This window comes from Pteropus alecto, unplaced genomic scaffold, assembly GCF_000325575.1.
Source record: "Pteropus alecto unplaced genomic scaffold, ASM32557v1 scaffold3, whole genome shotgun sequence".
Lineage (NCBI taxonomy): Eukaryota > Metazoa > Chordata > Mammalia > Chiroptera > Pteropodidae > Pteropus > Pteropus alecto.
The window spans coordinates 35,131,713-35,149,317 of record NW_006442484.1 but is presented as its reverse complement, the minus strand read 5'-3'; the positions used below and the strand labels follow the sequence as shown (position 1 = coordinate 35,149,317).

General features: G+C 36.8%; 1 protein-coding gene across 5 annotated transcripts in view; it reads left to right on the top strand.

Annotated features, from left to right (window-relative positions):
- Positions 1 to 17,605, top strand: part of DPP4 (dipeptidyl peptidase 4) — a 75,304-nt gene that overhangs the window by 49,707 nt on the left and 7,992 nt on the right. For all 5 annotated transcript variants that reach the window (XM_025039247.1, XM_006921123.3, XM_015596624.2 and 2 more), the window contains 7 exons: positions 462 to 509; positions 759 to 857; positions 3,187 to 3,256; positions 5,671 to 5,865; positions 8,385 to 8,439; positions 8,990 to 9,089; positions 11,860 to 11,924. In XM_025039247.1, coding sequence (XP_024895015.1) covers positions 462 to 509; positions 759 to 857; positions 3,187 to 3,256; positions 5,671 to 5,865; positions 8,385 to 8,439; positions 8,990 to 9,089; positions 11,860 to 11,924 — 632 coding nt within the window. The remainder of the gene's footprint in view (positions 1 to 461; positions 510 to 758; positions 858 to 3,186; positions 3,257 to 5,670; positions 5,866 to 8,384; positions 8,440 to 8,989; positions 9,090 to 11,859; positions 11,925 to 17,605) is intronic.

The following is a 17,605-nucleotide window of genomic DNA, read 5'->3' as shown; positions in this document are numbered from 1 at the left end:
TGGGGGCAGCCGGAGGGAAATCCGCCCTTCCCCCAGGTGAGCCTGGATCTAGATCTCCGCCCTAAAGGGGATGGGGCCTGAGAGCTGCTAAAGTCATTGCAGGATTGTGAATTTAAAGCAAGAAAGGAGAGCAGCTCTCCTCCGGTTGGGTCCGGATGGCTTAGTGCACACAAGAGGAAACTGGGCATAAGAATGATAATGTGCCCAAGGCACCAGCAGGAGCAGCGGTTCACTTCCTGCTTCAGGAAATGAACGCAACCAGAGCCCTGTGCCTTCCCGGTAATAAATTGCACTTATATGTAGGAAGGGAAAACAGCTAATACTCATTAAGGAGTTATCTACTATGATATTTATTCCATCAAAGTTAAATGGTAATAGATGCTATTTTTGAAAAGTATGCTATCTTCTTAAAAAAAGAAAAAATACTCCTCTGAAACGTATTTTTTCTGATATGTTAACAGGCCCTGGTCTGCCCCTCTATACTCTGCATAGCAGCAGCGATGATAAAGGTATTGTCTCATATTTCACCCTTCATTTGCTTTTTAGGAAAGTGTGTGTAAATAGGACTGATATGAATTTAAGGTAGTGAGATTTTCTTTGGCTTTAGAGTGTCTTTAACAATGACATCGAACATGAAGCTTGTAATCTGAAGTATGTTGTAGCCCCATCAGTGAATTGCCCACTTGTTCATTATTGTTTTGCACAATTCAGATTCTTCACATTGTAATGAATTATTGCTGTCTTGAACATTTGTTTAGAACTGAGAGTCCTGGAAGACAATTCAGCTTTGGACGAAATGCTGCAGGATGTCCAGATGCCCTCAAAAAAACTGGACTTCATTATTTTGAATGAAACAAGTAAGTTAAATTTCTCTTGGAACAGAACTTTCCATGGAAACACCAATAAAAATATAACTAAATATGATAACTTGATCTGAAAATATGCATTTTATATTGTATATAAATCTAATTTAATGTTATTTTTCCATACAATGTTCTGTCTCAAGAACTACTAGTTTTACATTCTTTTGTCTTAAAATATAGTACCATTCTACATAAAATTCATTGTGTTAAGAGGAAAGGTATTCAGAGAAAATGCACTATTGCTAGTTCAATTTCATCTCAATACTAACGCTGTTCTACTATTAAGTCTTCATTGTGTGTTTAACTTGATATCCTAATGTATTTTACCTTTAACCTAAAGAGATTTAAAAAAAAATTAGAGTTGGCTATAAAATGATGAAACTTCAGTCTCAGGAGAGAAATCTCAAATTTTTCCTAACCTCCTGTTTCTCAATAGTCAGCCTAGCCCCTGGCCTGATAGCTTGATCATAGATTATATTCAGGGACCACCAAGAACAATGAGTTTCTTTGAGTAGGAAATCTTGTAATTTGTTCATTTTTATTTGTTTGCTTTTTTTTTCCCCTATAAAATGCTGACAACTCATAAGGGAGGGGAGAATCCATCAGGATTTATTCTAGATTTATTATTATTTTTTGATATAAGATAGTAATAGAAAAGACTCAACTCATTTAATTTTAAATGCCAAGGAAAGCACTGGAGGTCCTTCATTTAATTTTAAATGCCAAGGAAAGCACTGGAGGTCCTATAAGGTCCTTCTGAAGAACAGCTTAGAGCAGTGCTATCCAAACTGGATGTGCACGTGAGTCATTTAGGTCCTTGTTAACACACATTCTGGTGAGCCTGGGCCCAGGGTTCTGAGTTTGCAATAAGTTGCTAGGTAATGCCAGTCCTGCCCTCCACCCCCGACACACAAGTTTGTATCAGGCTTAACTGGCAAGAGCTTAGAGTTCTGAGAGATAACTAGACTGCCTGGTGCAGAAGGCACTGAACACTGAGATGTGACGTTCTATTTCAGTTGGTAAACAGTGGGGAGCTCCACAGGTTTTAGGGTCAGGGCACTCACAGGACTGGATGGATAACCCAATAAAAAGTGAAGGATGAAGCTGCCAGAGGGACAGGGCTCAGCTAGGAGGTGGTTGCACTATTCAAATGCCAGCAAAGGAGGGCTGGAGGAGGAGTCTGGGAGAAGGGAGCAAAGGAAGATTGGGCTGGGGATTAGAAGCACTCCCCTCAAAGAAAAGACAGTGCATCTTCAAAAAATGTGGACCTAAAACTTCCAATCAGCTAGTACTAATCCAAACAAAACAGAGATCAAATGGTACATTTTGCATTTTCATTAAAAACATTATGATCGACTGATAGTTCGAAAAATAAGAGATTAAAATTTTTGTTCTTGTAAGCACATTTAATTAGAAGGCATAAAGCAATCAGTACAATACAATTAAAGAGAAATCTATATTACTCCTAAACCTTTCTTTTTTTCTCAGCTAAAATATTGTAACAAAAAAGAAAACAAAGATAAACGTAAGGAAGAAACAGCCCTAAAGATAGGGAATTTTTCCCTTACTGGTTAAATTTACCGAAGCTGGAAATAATCTTATTAAAATATGGAACAACTCTTTTTTTCTCTCTCTCTTTTGTATTTATTAGTCTAGCTCATCATCCTGAATTTGGGAGCAAAGGAAACTGATTCATTATTTAGGAACAAATTTTATTAAACTGATGTTAAATCAAGCATAAGGAATTAAACAGATCTGCAGAAGGTCATGTAGAATGTACGTAGCAGTTTGCTCTGTAAACCTGACTTCATTCTGTGAAACACACAGCTGAATGGGGACTCAGCTTTGCGGTCTGAGATGGCGATTGAAATTACAAAAATGTTATTAAATCAGAATTTTAAAATAGAGCTGGGGCCAACTAAAAATCCTAAACATCTTCAAGGAAATTCAAGAAGAGGAAAACATTTTGGAGGGAAACTTAGAACATAAGCCATAAACAAACTAGATAAGTAGATCAGATGCCAAAGAACAGAATGATAAAAACAAAACATTAGCAATTCTAAAATGCACTTTTATTTTGCAAGGCATCAATGTATTTAATAGATACATTAAAAACAAATTTATTGTTCTAATCTGAGCTAGTATAAGAGAATGTTTGTATTTCTTAAATACATGCTCAATCCAAGCAGTTCATTTTCTTCTTCTATAACTAATTTAACAAATTGTTTAATTCTAGATCTGACTTATCACTGACAGATAAGGAGACAAAATCATGTGCTAATAATTGTTCTTAATTCACTAATTAATCTTTCTGTTTGTTTAGAATTTTGGTATCAGATGATCTTGCCTCCTCATTTTGATAAATCCAAGAAATATCCGCTACTAATAGAAGTGTAAGTATTCAAGAGGAGGGAATAATTTAGAAGTTAACTATCATACATTTTTTTTTCCCAGTGTAGCTTACTGAAAAATAGAGCCAAGTGCATCCTTACTGTTTTCCTGAATCACTGTGAAGCAATTTTACTATTTCTTCCCTTCATTTTGTAATCACAAACCCAAACCTGTGTTTTCTACCTTCTTTCTAATGGCACATGGGTTTTGTTTTGATTTGTTTCTCTGAACTCCAAGAGAATTCCAAAGGAATTCTCAAGTCCCCATCTTCATCCTTTCATCATGGACATTTTAATGAGCAAGAGATGGGTATTAATAGCCTTTACAGTTTCCTTACCCCCAAACGTAGCCAAACATCTCCCATAACTGCCTTTGATTCATTAGGACATCAGGTTTCTCTTTCTTTAGTTCCTGAAATATCACTGCCTGGTATTTTCCATTCCCCTTTTTGGTGAAGAGAACATATGTGATATAGGAAAGTATTCATTATAATCCAAACTTCTTCAAGTCTTAGAGAAAGTTCTGAAATCACAAGTGTTTGAGCAGTAACTGTGAATTCATGTGAATTCTAAATACGGCAGCTTTATAAAATATCTTCGATAATTATTAGGAATACGTTTAACTTTAATCCTTCTAAAATTGTGCTGACCTTACCCATAATGCCACAATTCTAGTCTTCCTGTCCTAGCTTGACTCATTTCCTTTATTAAAAACAAAACAAAACAACATATGTGCTGGGTGCCTGCTGCGTGCCAGGTAATTTCGTACACACAGCAAACTTATGTGGCAAGTTCTCTTGGACCCATTATACGGAAGAGAAAACTGAATCTCAAGCTCAGGGACATCACTTTTCTGTTGTTACTAGAAAAAAAAAAGGAGATGGAAGTGGAGGAGGAGGAGGGGCACAAATATCAGCATCAGACACGGCCTTGTTTCAGTGTATTTCCAGTTCCTTATAAACAAAATATAAAAGCTCAAAGAGAAAGAGGTATTTTCAACTTCTAGTTGTGCTATTTGATTTTCATTATGCCTCGTTTTGACTTTAGTGACACTAATTGGCTTTAGGCTTTAGCCCCAATCCTAAAGAAAGGATCTCTTAGGAAAAAGTGATATTTTTATCCTCTTTGACTCCCCAATAAGTAATGATTAGGCCTCCCCTTCATTAGGAAAATTAAAAAACTCACACATAGTAAATTTAGTGCCCATTTCTTTTCAGTGATTTTCCTCTTTATGTCCTAAGATGTCTAAATCTTTGTTTTATATTTTTAAAAATAATGTTTAATGTTATGTTAACCACTATTGAGGGAAGCTATTACTTTACCAAATTTAATATCATTAAAAGGACCAGGGTATTTCACATGCTGTTAAGAAAAAATGTTTACATGCCCAAGAAATGCATGACTGCATCCTTCTTTTTAAAGTTAGAATATGACAATATTTAGTTTAAAATTAATACCATAATTTGTTTAAAACTAAAGTTCTTTTGACTACCATTCCTAAGTATATGGAGGAAAATGTTAGCAAAAACAGGCAAGCAGGACTTGTCCCATCCTGTGGAGGGGACAGTGAGCAGCTGAGTAGGAGAGATGGGCTGGGGAGGGATATGTTGCTGGAGAAGATCTGGGACCAGGAGTCCTGTAGATGGTGCAAAGGCAACATATTGAAATGAGATGCAGTGAGCTAGAGGGAGCTTCTCTTGGTTAACAAAAGAAAATGAGAGGGCCTGAGAGAGACTGTGCATACCGCTGTATGGGAGGTAGGATATAGATTGTGAAGATCACAGATACAGGGAGTTAAAGTTGTTAATAAATAGAATGCCAAACGATGTGCCCATTTTCCAAGACAGTCTATTTCTCCTTTGAAGTTTTAAGGAATCGTGTTCATTCATACTTTGGCCCACTCCACAATGATTTGTGGGGCCATGGTGTGCAACATGGTGTTGGGTCCTGGGGGAGATGGGATGCATATCATACAGGTCCTTCAAGAAGTCCCAACCCAGGAAATACACTCGTCTAGGAGTGTTTGTAAGCTGAGATGGAAAGATAACTTCAAAGCTGCATTTGCTGTCATCCTCATTATTTTTTCATAACACAACTCCCTCTCCCAACTATTAGAGAATTTTTTTTTTTGATTTCTAAGATATATACAACTTAGAAAATGTTGGCCTACGAAGTCTGTGTTTGATAACCATCTTCAAAGATTAAACTGATGGACATCTTTGAATAAAATGCACAGCCATTTATAATCATGTTGCCAAGTAAAGACGACCCATGGTGGACACCTCGGCTGCTGGCACGATTTCAGGCTCGAGATCTGGAAAAGATGCACACTTCTCATCCACAGGGAATAGAAATACAGGAGATCCTCATTTGATTCAGGAAAACCACACAGGCCAACGGTTTGGGTTTTTTCACAGGTATGCAGGGCCCTGTAGTCAAAAAGCAGATGCCACCTTCACACTCAACTGGGCTACTTACCTTGCAAGCACGGAAAACATTATAGTAGCTAGCTTTGACGGCAGAGGAAGTGGTTACCAAGGAGATAAGATCATGCACGCAATCAACAGACGACTGGGAACACTTGAAGTTGAAGATCAAATTGAAGCAGCCAGGTGAGTGATTAGGAGATGAATTCAAAGGACATCAGATTTTCCCCCTTAAATTTATATTTTAAATTCTCAAAGTGTAAAGAATTTAAAGTATCCTGAGATATATTTGTAATCTTTCATCCTTGGAGCGTATTTGTGTGTGTTTAGATAAAAATATATGTCATCATAGATTTATATAAAGCTAAAAAAGATATTTCCTAAATCCCTCTCTCTATGTGACTCTAGAAAAGGAATTTACATATGTGCTATAACACCTTCAAGGAACAGAAACTTGAAAATTCATCAAACACATGGACAAACTTAGGGTAAATGTACCCCTGAGCAAACATCTAACTAAAGAAGCAAACTGTCCCAACAGTCAGGGATAAGTAGAGGAGTTCAGTGTCCATTTACACCGGAGCAGGGTGAAGGCATGAAGTCCTAGGAGTGGCTCCTATGGTCAGCTGGATGAGGGTTATTCCTCATCTAATTCTGGGGAAATTGTGGAGTGCAACCTTCATTGTTCAAATTATAAGAGCTTCGTAAAGTATGAATCACACTCATTCTTGTGCTCTCCAGTTATGGGACTACAGATAGATGTGATCTGACTTAAGAGAAATTTTAATTATAAAAGATGATTACACCGTTATGTGCATGTAACATGGGAAATGTTTTACCTGAATTGTCATTGAAGCTGCACGGCAACCCAGGGAGGTGGATGTTCTTATCCCATATTTCAGGTAAAGAAATGGGAGTTCCTAGGTTAGGTAATTTGCCAAGGTCAGTCAGGATTTGAATCCAGGTCTCACTCCAATTCTTACATTCAATTGCATTCAACTGATAAATGAGAAATGTAATCTCTGAGTTTCTATAGCCAAGTGCATGGATGTCTGTGGAAGCATAATAAGTAGGTGATTTAAAATAATGTTGTGAAACCATAAACCAGGAAATGCTGAAAATGGGTGGAGGAAAATGTCTTTAAGAAAAGGATCAACTGAAGAGAAGATGGTAATTTATTGAGTATCCCTCCTGAGTCTTTTATACTAAAGTTAACAATTAACTATTTTTCTTAAAACTAAAAAAGAGAGGTTTAGATTAGAGAGAGGACAAATTTGTTGAGGAGTAAGGCTGTAATATTTTAAAAATAAAATTTTTATTTATCCAGATCAGTCCTCTGTGAGAGAGAGCATAGTTTCCAGAGCCTCTCACATCTGACCAACACAAGCCCTAAAATTACAGAATTGAGTGTCCACAATGTCCAACTTCAGTTAAAAAAGTGAGATGTGATGTGTTTACACAATAGAATAGTATTTCAACAACTAAAAAGAACTATACACAACCATATAGACAACCACAGACTACTGAATGAGAAGCTAGGCACAAAAGTATGTATTCTCCATGACCCAACTTATATAAAGTTCAAAACCATGGCACAAATTCAGGTGAAATTTTTATAGTATCCAATAAAAGGAAAATATTTCATTTTTTTTTCTTTTGCAAAAGGAGAAATGTCTCAGATGATAGTAATACACTATATCTTTGTTCAAGGACATGCTCACTTTGTAAAGATTTATCAACTTACACACTTACGTCTTATTGCACATTTGTGTACATGTGTATTCTAAATGTTAAAAGTTTACATGGAAAGATGAGTTAAAAACTACTTTATACTTTTTAATAATATCACTTAACTAATATTGCTTAACTCAGGGCAGCCTAAGACATATCAAATGAAAACACAGATTCTCAAAGTCACATATAGGTCAATGTGAGGATTTCCCACGTCCCTCAATACAAAGTTAAGAGTCACATTTGCTACATTTTTAAAAAGTAAATAAATCACCTTTTGATGTAAGGCTAAGACTAAAAAACAGGTACATAAAACATTTTTCTCCTTTCTTTACTTAGATTCCAATACTGAACACAATTTTGCATCAAAAAGAGTTCTTAATCCATCAAGGAAAAAGTTCTTATATAATGGTGCTGAGCTAACTAATCAACACCCAGCATAAAAAGGGATTTATTTAGAGAATGGTGTTTAAGTTCTCAGGTGGGAGGCTTGGATACATTTCCAAGCCCTACACAGATGTTCTCCATGCCCCTATATTTCTCCATGGTAGGGGCAGCCTCTCTCAAACTGAAAAACATCTGGAGAGATTTAAATTCAATTATGTAAAGAAAAGTGCATCTGGGCTGCAAATTTTTATATAAAGCTGTGAAAAAAAACTGCCAGGATTTGTTTTCTGTGAAACACACGCACAAACACAGACACACACAGACACACACACACACAGACAAAATTTTTATGGACTCCAATGAAAGTAAACTTTGTTTATCTGACTCTTAAGTTAAAAATGAAAGACATTAATCTCAGATGTTTATTTGATTGCTGGAAGTATTATATCTTAGTTTCTAATAGAATAAATGAAAAACAATAAAAGAATAAATAAAGAACAAATGGCAGGGTTTCACATTTGTGCATTTATCTTAGTTTTCTATACACAGCGTAATACTAATTCATGGACTTTTTCTATGTATTTTAGACAATTTTTAAAAATGGGATTTGTGGATGACAAAAGAATTGCAATTTGGGGCTGGGTGAGTAGTTGTTTGGCTGATGAATCTATAAGCATTTCTTAGTAAATACAACCCAGAGCAGGATAATATATTTTTCGCGTGTAAATATTTGGAGATGAAAATCATATCTATCATTTTAATCTGAGAAGGTCCAAATAAAATGTCTTAGATCGCTGAGCAATGAATCCCTATGAGTTCAGGCTCACACCTCTGTTATGACAAGGGAGGGAGAGAGGGAAGAAGTGAGGAAAAGAGGAAGGGGGTGGGGTTTTCTCATGAGTCGAAGTCAGTGAAGCGTTAGTGTTTATTGTTTTTATTTTTTCTTTAATTGCTACTACCCAGCAACTTTGATGCTTTTCCCCTCACACCTACCAAGAAAAGGGACTAGAGCTCTGAAAATGCAGTCTTTAGATACTGTCCAATTAAGGACAATTTAAGCCTCCTCTACCATGCTTTTCATCTCTAAAGAGGCATAGTATATAAAGATGTGAGAAATGTGGAAACTGCGACTCGCTTACCATATGTCCTTAATTCTTTTACCTCCATAAAAATAACTGTTTCTATTCCATAGTCATATGGAGGGTATGTAACCTCGATGGTCCTGGGAGCAGGAAGTGGTATATTCAAGTGTGGAATAGCTGTGGCACCTGTGTCATCATGGGAGTTCTATGGTATGTAATTGCTATCAGGTACAAAGAGATACTGAGCGCTGACCTTAAAACTCCAATGACAAAACTATTTCTTTTTGGGTTTCAGTGTTTCAAACAGTGAATAAGCTGATTTATCTTACAGGTACATTCTGGATACCTATAATGAAATGATCTCACTTATTCTGCTATTGTAAGAGGATGGATGGTATTATATGTTACCTACGCAGTTATGAACAAATTGTTTTCTCAATTTCTTATCAATAAATCTTATAAACAAATTGTTTTCCAAATTTCAGAACATCTCAAATGCTACATTTCTGCAGAAAAACACTTTCTTATCTGTATTCTAACTTGAGTATGGGTTTCACTTATTAGCAGAATAAAAGAAGCATGTATCTCTCTTCTGGTAAAGATCTAGTATAAGTAGGGCTTTGGGTGGAAAGAGGAAAGTAGGGACCGAGGAATTTCTGGGGGTTTTATTTTTTGTCATCATCTCCAAGTAAGTGAAAGCCATTCTAGATTATCCTCTTCATCATTGAGAAAATATTATTCTATAAGGCATCATACACAAGTAAGACTATAATTCACAAGGGGAAGAGAGTGAGCAGTGCAACATAGGTAGGGGAGAAGCCAGAGGTGGTGAGGAGATGAATTTTTTTCTGTGTCTCTTCTGACTCAAGTCCTTTATATAGTATAAGGACAGAATCGTTGATAATGAACATGCTCATTAAATATTTTATGTCCTAACATATGGTAGTACCAATCTTGTGGAAAACGCTTTTTTAAACCTCTCCAAGTCAAGAGAAGCCAATGTAAAATATGCATTGCTATCTTGCTGTCAAAAAAAAAAAATTGGAGAACATAGTTGGGATTTGATACTTGCACAATGGATTTGTTTTCATTTAACACTCTTCTGCTTCATAGTAATTGTTCTATTGGATGGCCTGTTTTTGGAGACCTCTGGTGGTCAATAAAATAATAGAAACAATCTTCGTGAGTTTAGAAATATGTGATGATAAGAAGAGAACTTCATTAGATATACATGGACCAACCTAACACATAGGAACTTTCTAGAATTGTAAATTTGAACAATTTTACAGAAAGATCATATAGAAGGAATACACAAATGGTATTTCAAGGCGTATTACTCAAAGTTTACAACTGCGTTATGCATTTTTAAATACTATTTTTAAAATTTCAGATCTTCTTACATATGTAAACCCGGTTAACATAATAAGAAAGGGGTATTATATTCTAGAACAAGAACTGAAGCTTGTGACTGTTTGAAGAAAAATTTGTTTTGTACTTAATGGACATTTTCCCTCCAGCAAATGTACAACATAAGTTATTCACATTTAAATGTTAAAAGATATGAGCATTTTATGAAGATCTTATATTTTAAAATGTTCTTTAAATTTTGTATTTTCTATTTTAGTGTCCTCTAGGTATGTAAAATTATATATAGTCTGTATTCATTGTAATCAAAATGATAAAATATTGCGCTCTCTAATTTTGGAGGAAAATATTTTGATTTCCATAGAAATGGTATGTCAAAGAATACATGTGAAACAACTAACACTCATTATCGATGTAGTTTTTAGTCTACAGTGCCAGTCACACAAAAAGGCTGAGAATGCTGCTGAAGGTTGTGGTTTAGATGATCTATTCATTTAAAGAATTAATGAGATAAGTACTGAAATACCTGTACGATTACAGTGAAATTCAAGCTGTTAACCTGTGTAGCACAATGGCAACATATTACTCTTATATTTATTTATTCACTGTAATCTGTCATTTAAGAAGGCATCTTTCAAAAGTTATTTCAGATTTTTAAAGTTACATTAGACTTCAGCCACAGTAAATTTTCTCACTGATATTTTAGGATATGTATATAAAATGATGCATATGATATAGATGATTTAGATGTGATATACATATGATATATACGATACATGATTTCACTTTTAAAAATAGGACAAAATTATGTTTAATTATTCAAAATAAGCAAATCAATAATATATATGTTTCTCTGCCACATATAGATAAAAGAGCTTAGGTCATTTCAGATAGATAGATATTAACATAGATATTAAAATCTGCAGATATTAATGTAATTTGTTTCATAACACTCAACTGTCATAACACCAAAATTGAGGCCTTTCCACAAAACGAGAGAAAACAAATGTTTACCTTGAATTATGATAGAGTATTTGAGCCAATATGGGGTTATGCAACAAATAAATGATAACTGAATTTTCTTTTTAGTATAGTGAATTTCAAACTGCCAAAAAATATCATTTAAGTATGCAACTAGTAATTGAACATTATTAGAGATTACCAAAAGGAAATAGTATATCATAAATTAGAGCATATTCTGTGTCAGGACCAAAAAATTCAAGACAATTGAGGCATTAAGTGACTTCCTAATTAAGATTCCTCGAGAAAGTCAGATGATAGTGTAAAGAGTTCTTACGTCTTAGCACTTCACATTTGACTTTTCTGCAGGTGAATTGTTGACTGGGTTTTAGATCATCTAGTTTGATCTCTTTCTGCCCTCATCATAAGGGCTACGTGGGAATGGGCTAGGGCAGAGTGAGCAAAGGCAGGAGTCTGAGTAGGTGTCTGGCCACATTAACAAGCCAAATAAAAAATGATCTGGATGAGATACTTCTGAGGGTAACAATATAAACTTACATGCAAGCTAAGACATACCCAAGCACATAAAATAACCCAATAAAAGGAAGAAAATTCTTGTTGTATGAATTAACACTTTTTCTTTTCTCCAACATAGACTCGGTGTACACAGAACGTTACATGGGTCTCCCAACTGCAGAAGACAACCTTGACCATTACAAGGTAAGAGATGAGGAACCAGATCCATTTTTAAACCTATTTATAAGTGGTTTAAGAACATTTTAAAATGTATCTATTCTAGAAAATATATTTTTTTTATTTCCAACAAAATTCTTGTTAAAAAGAAATAACACAGGTGGTTTAAAGATACTCCAGTAGCTTCCCCTACTATATTCTGCATAATTACAGTCTTTATCGTATGCTATATAGGTCACAATATGCATTCATTTGGAAATACAAAGCAACACCAGATAATTAGTTTAATTATAAAAATTTCAGTTTAGAAAACATGTCAAATTCAGCATATTCCTTTAGAGCGCAGAAGATTCTAAACCTTTAGCTGTATATTAGAATTTCTTATGGAATTATCATAATTAAGATGTATGTACAAGGCTATAATTTTCTTATTCACAGACAAATATGTACAGTTGTTTTTTTTTTTTTTTCACACAAGATTTGAGTAAAGCAGGTGAGGAGTAATTACAGTTGGGCGGTACTCTGAAAAGCCATTGAACCCTAATTACTCAATAGCATGCAACAGGCTGGTTGCCTGATGGGAGAACCAGTGGGCAGGTTTCTCTGCAGATGGGCTATAGTATTTGAAATATGTTATGGGTGCAACTATCGGTGGCAGCCCCATGTGCTAGTGTGGATGCCAATGCAAAGCCAGAGCCACATTGATGCCTCCATACGTGCTAGACTAAGTACTAAGGACTCTTCTAGCACTTTGGTCCATACGAAAGATTCCTGATCCTGTCATGATAGTTGAAAACCCTTAAACTTACAGATGACAAGGCAAATCATCTGATGTTTACATGCTTCAAAGGAAATTCAAACTCTTCCTGGGACAGCAAATCAAAAAGAAAGGAAAACAAAAGCAAGAATAATTTAAGAGAACAATTTTCCTTTATCTGCTCCACAGCTCTCAAGACGTGGGCTTCATATTAATACATTTCTCTGAGCAATATTTATACATTATTGTAAGATGTTATCATTACTATGGATTCTAAAGTCATTTGATCAAAACACAATAAAACTCAAAGTTTCTAGTTTTACAACATAAGTATAGACAGTTTAGTTCTATATCTTTCAGCTTTTTCTGGCAAGCCTGGTCGGGGGAAGGGTAGAGAAGGATGTGAATCTGTGTTCATGCCTGCGCGTGTGTTTTCATCTTTGTTTTTCAGTCAAAATTTAAAAAAAACTAACAACCTATAAAGTGACATGCACAAATCATCTTTCACTACAAAGCAGTCCCATAATCAGGTTGTCCTCATTTCTGCTAATTGTCTCACATGGTACTTTGGACTTAATGCTTCCCATTCCTTCTCTTCCGCAAGCTGCTTCAGACATCCTTGCCCTTCTTCATAACCACATCCTTGCTCTCACATGACTATCTCCCCTTTTATAATAACTCAATTGATTTCTCCTTAGCTTGTCCTTCTACATTCCAGTTTATACCCCACGGAGCTGTGAGATTAACTCCCACCCATAACGCTTTAATAGATCTTTCCTGTGTACTCGACTGACTCCAGTCCTTACTCTTTCACCAGGTGTTCAACACCCTTCTTACAACGGCCCAGTTTACCTGAATATTTCTGAGCCTTTCCCTTTTGTGCCTCTGTCCTCTTTCCCCTCTGCCTGGAATGTCGTTTCGTCTCCATCTGCATCCATAGGGGAACTCATACTGCTCTTCGAGGGAAGTATTATCCCCTTTCGAATCCCATGAGATTTTCCTTGTATGTCTTTAATCCTCCATCTATCCCTCTTGAACTCATAATTGGTTTCTCCTCAAATTTCCCTTCTGCAGTATTATTAGCTATTCAAGGCTTTACTCAACATTGTATTCTTTGGATTACCCAGTATAAACCTTAAAACCTTCTCTGATTTAATTTTAAAACTTTTTGAAGGGGAACATTATAATAAAAAAACTGTATGGTCTCCATCGCTTCTCTCATTTTACAAAATTCTCTGGAATTTTCTTGTCAATGACCTGACCAGGAGGTTTAAATTTGAACCATCTCTCCTGTGGTACACTATATTTGATGAATTGCCAAAAGCCTTTCTCAGATATCCCAAATGTGCTAAAAATTCCTGGAACATCAAAGGTATACTGCCTGGGACCCTAACCTTGACTCTAGAATCTGGTGAACGATGAATCAAAAGTTCATTTAAATTATTCCATATTGCAAAGTCTAGAAGCACAGGGTCAAGTCCAAATCCTGACATCTAAGAAAGTCCATAGCACCTATCCTACTTCACCAGGTGAACATCAGCCAACAGGGTGTTTCCTCTTCCACCAGACCTTCCCTTAAAGGATAATTGGTTTTAATCTGCTATTTCAACCTGCGTCGTTTTCCAGACTTTCTCACGGGCTCCCCATTCGTGCGCCCTCTTCCTCAACTCTACACTGAGGTGGCCGTTTTCATCTCTCTCCTTAGGTGTTCGCTGCGTGAGGTAGTCATGTAAACAGAAGTCACTTCTTACTGCCAATGGCAACACACGCACACTGGGTGCACAAAGTCACTCTTTTCCTTCACTGCACAGATGGCACTCGAGGACTGTTTAATCCTTCCACCGCCAGGAGTCGGGTTTTCTTGGCACAAAATTCATTGCTGGCAATGGACACATTAAAACTGCCAGTACCAGGGAGCTAAAGGTTCCCAATGTGTTACTCAGAGGAATTATTTGGGCCGGTAATAGTTAAGGTGGGCAGGAGAAAGTGAGGCAAACGCATTCACTGAATCGTTTCTACCCTGGTAAATTGCTTCCTCTCAGTGTGGAGAATTGAATCTAAGTACCTATATTTGGTGCACAGCAGGCTTTAGAATAAAGCTGCCCTCCTTTGTTTTTTAAATGAGCCTGTGCTTTTGTCTCTGGCAAGAATACATTTAAAGATTCTATTTTCCTCCAAGGCCCCAGCTGCCCCTCTGGACCCCATCTTATTTTACTTTTCTTTCCCAGGTGGTTTATTCTCTCTCTCTCTCTCTCTCTCTCAATCTCTCTCTCTCTCTCTCTCTCTCTCTCTCTCTATATCCATACACACTTACTTTTCGTTTTGAAAACTCATTTGAAAGGCTAGTAAATTAACCGCTTTTATTCCTTCCTCCTGGATTTACTGATTATTAACATGTTGTCACATTTTCATTATTCTCTCTCTCTCTCTCTCTCTCTCTCTCTCCACACACATACACACTCCTTTCTCTTTCTCCCACCTCCTACTCTCTTTGAAAAAAACAAAGAAAATAATTCTTTGAAGCATTGTACTGCCCTGTGCATTTCCTGGGTCAGAAGGCAATATTTTGAAAATTATTCCCATTACTTTGACTGATTGACTCTCTTCAGCAGAGCCAGGATAGAAATGCCCAAAGTGTTTGTAAGAAGCAAGGTCCTGATCTTTGATCATGTTTTCAGCTAATGAATCATCATTGTAGTAGCCAGCATTATAGCCTTTGGAAGAGAATACAATTTTTAATAAAATTCAAATGAGAAAAAGAATTCATTATTAGGTCATTGTGATTCATATTTGGAAGAATTTTAAAAAAACCCACATCACAAAGAGAAGCACATTTTGTGAAATAAAGGTTCTACTTACCATTTAGGAAACGGACTTGGAGGAACCACTTATAAATGCCAGTGGAACAACGTGGGATGCCTGTGCACTGCTGAAAGTTGGTCTACGACCCACTTACTAAGGCGTGCACCTCTAGGGCTACATCTAACTAGAGAGTACCCTTTCCCACTCGTACAAAACTGTCGTATAGATTAGGACACCCTGGAACTAAGGCTGAGACCCAATGCAGTGACTACATAAGACTCTTTCTGTAGATTATCACCCACCACTGCTAAGTAGCAGGGCAGGAGCACTTTTAAAGGGTACCAGGAACTCAAAGAGGAAGGAAAATGTTCATCTCCCTAAAACTCCAAGGAGATGGACCCAGAAACTCTAAGTAAGCAGCCAAAGTGGAGAAGTGACAAATCAAAGGTAATAGATAGTACAGCTCTGTAGATGCATCTTTTCTGCAGTGAGTCTCAGTCCACAGCAGACAGAAATGGTGACAGATTTGAGCAAAGGAGTCAGATGGCCAATGAAACGACCCTTATCCCCAAAAGCAATAAGCAAATAACAAGGATGGCCACATTCTACGGAGTGAGTTCCTGACTAACATTGACAAATGGTCGATCGTAGGTCTTTTAGTCAAACCTATAAAAAATATTAACATGTTTTAGACTTTCATTCACCCATTTATGGTGCCTGGTGTTTTAACAGTTCAGAAGTTTACTACCTTCTTGGTGAAACAAAACATGCACATGAAATTTTTGGAGATAAATAAAAGCAGGTAATAAAAGCATGAACTTAAATAAGACAAAGTCCCCGATACGTATGAAAAAGACTAGTGGTTTCCAAATTGTGAGTGTGGAGCCCAGAAAATCTGAACCTTCCGAGCATGTAGGGAGGGAAAGGACGTGGTCAAAAAGTGAAGGTTTCACCTTCCCACACTCCTCTCAACCAGAGGGATCCAGTTTCATTTATTTCACTTATTATTCTTTTTCATTTATGTATTAAGTGCTTGCTTCTATGGCCAGACACTATCCTAAGCTCTTTAGGTTCATGAACCGTTAGGTTCAATTCTCCCTCAAATTCTCTGTGATAAGTGCTCTAATTTCCCCCGTTTTACCAACAGAGAAACTGAGGCACAAAAAATGCTATATAACATATAGATACTGAGGGAGGAAAAGGGAGAGGGCACTTATCTGAAGCCAGTTGAGAAAGATATGGGAAGATGGAGGGGAAGAGCATAGAAACTCTCCATAGGTCGTAAACAGGGACGAGGTAGAGTAGCACAGTAGACACAGAGTAGCAGATAGAGCTGGTTTTCTGGGGATTTGTGAAACAGGTCCAATGAATCAAGGGATAACACAGAAGAAGGGCTGTGGGGATAGAAGGCCAAATGGAGGCCACTAAGGCAGGACCTCAGATGGGAGGAAATGGGGATTTGTGAATACACGTTAGGGAGGAGCATAAAATCAAGGACGAGGGAAGTGGGGCCCAAGTCCTGAGCCTTGTTGCCAGGAGAAGAGGGCAGCCTGGAACACACAGAAGGGACTGATTTAACTTGTAGAGGAGATTTATTTTGCATTTTGCTCAAAATTTGATAGGCTTTTGGCAAGTGTATGAAACAGTCATAGATTTGGCAGTCTTCTGCTAGCAGATTTGAAATGTTCAATCCTTAAGAACTGCTGCATCGTTAGGTTATGCAAAACAGGGTGCAATTTTGTAAATATGCCATCTTGTACTGATTTGACATTTGTTCTATTATCCCAGAATATGCCAAAGGGAGAGAGACCTTCAGATTTAAGCCAAACCTTAACTTGTTTGTTGAGTGCTGATAAAATGTTGACTGCTGTGTGATCTTTAAAGAAGCCAGTGTTGTTTGCTGAGGCCTGAGGTAGAGCCCCCTGTCGAGCTGATGGGAGCTCTTTCCTTGGCATCTCGTGCGGACAGTTGTTTGATAGATGTAAACAAGTAAAACATCTGATATAGTGGGTTGAATTGATTTTTTCTTAAATATTTCCCGTGGCCTCTGTTTTCGGAGGCATTAGTGGTGCTTCTCCAAATAGCATCATTTAATATTCTTTATAAGGCTTTGGTTTCAAGTGGGAGAATGCGCAGAGAAGTCAGTACA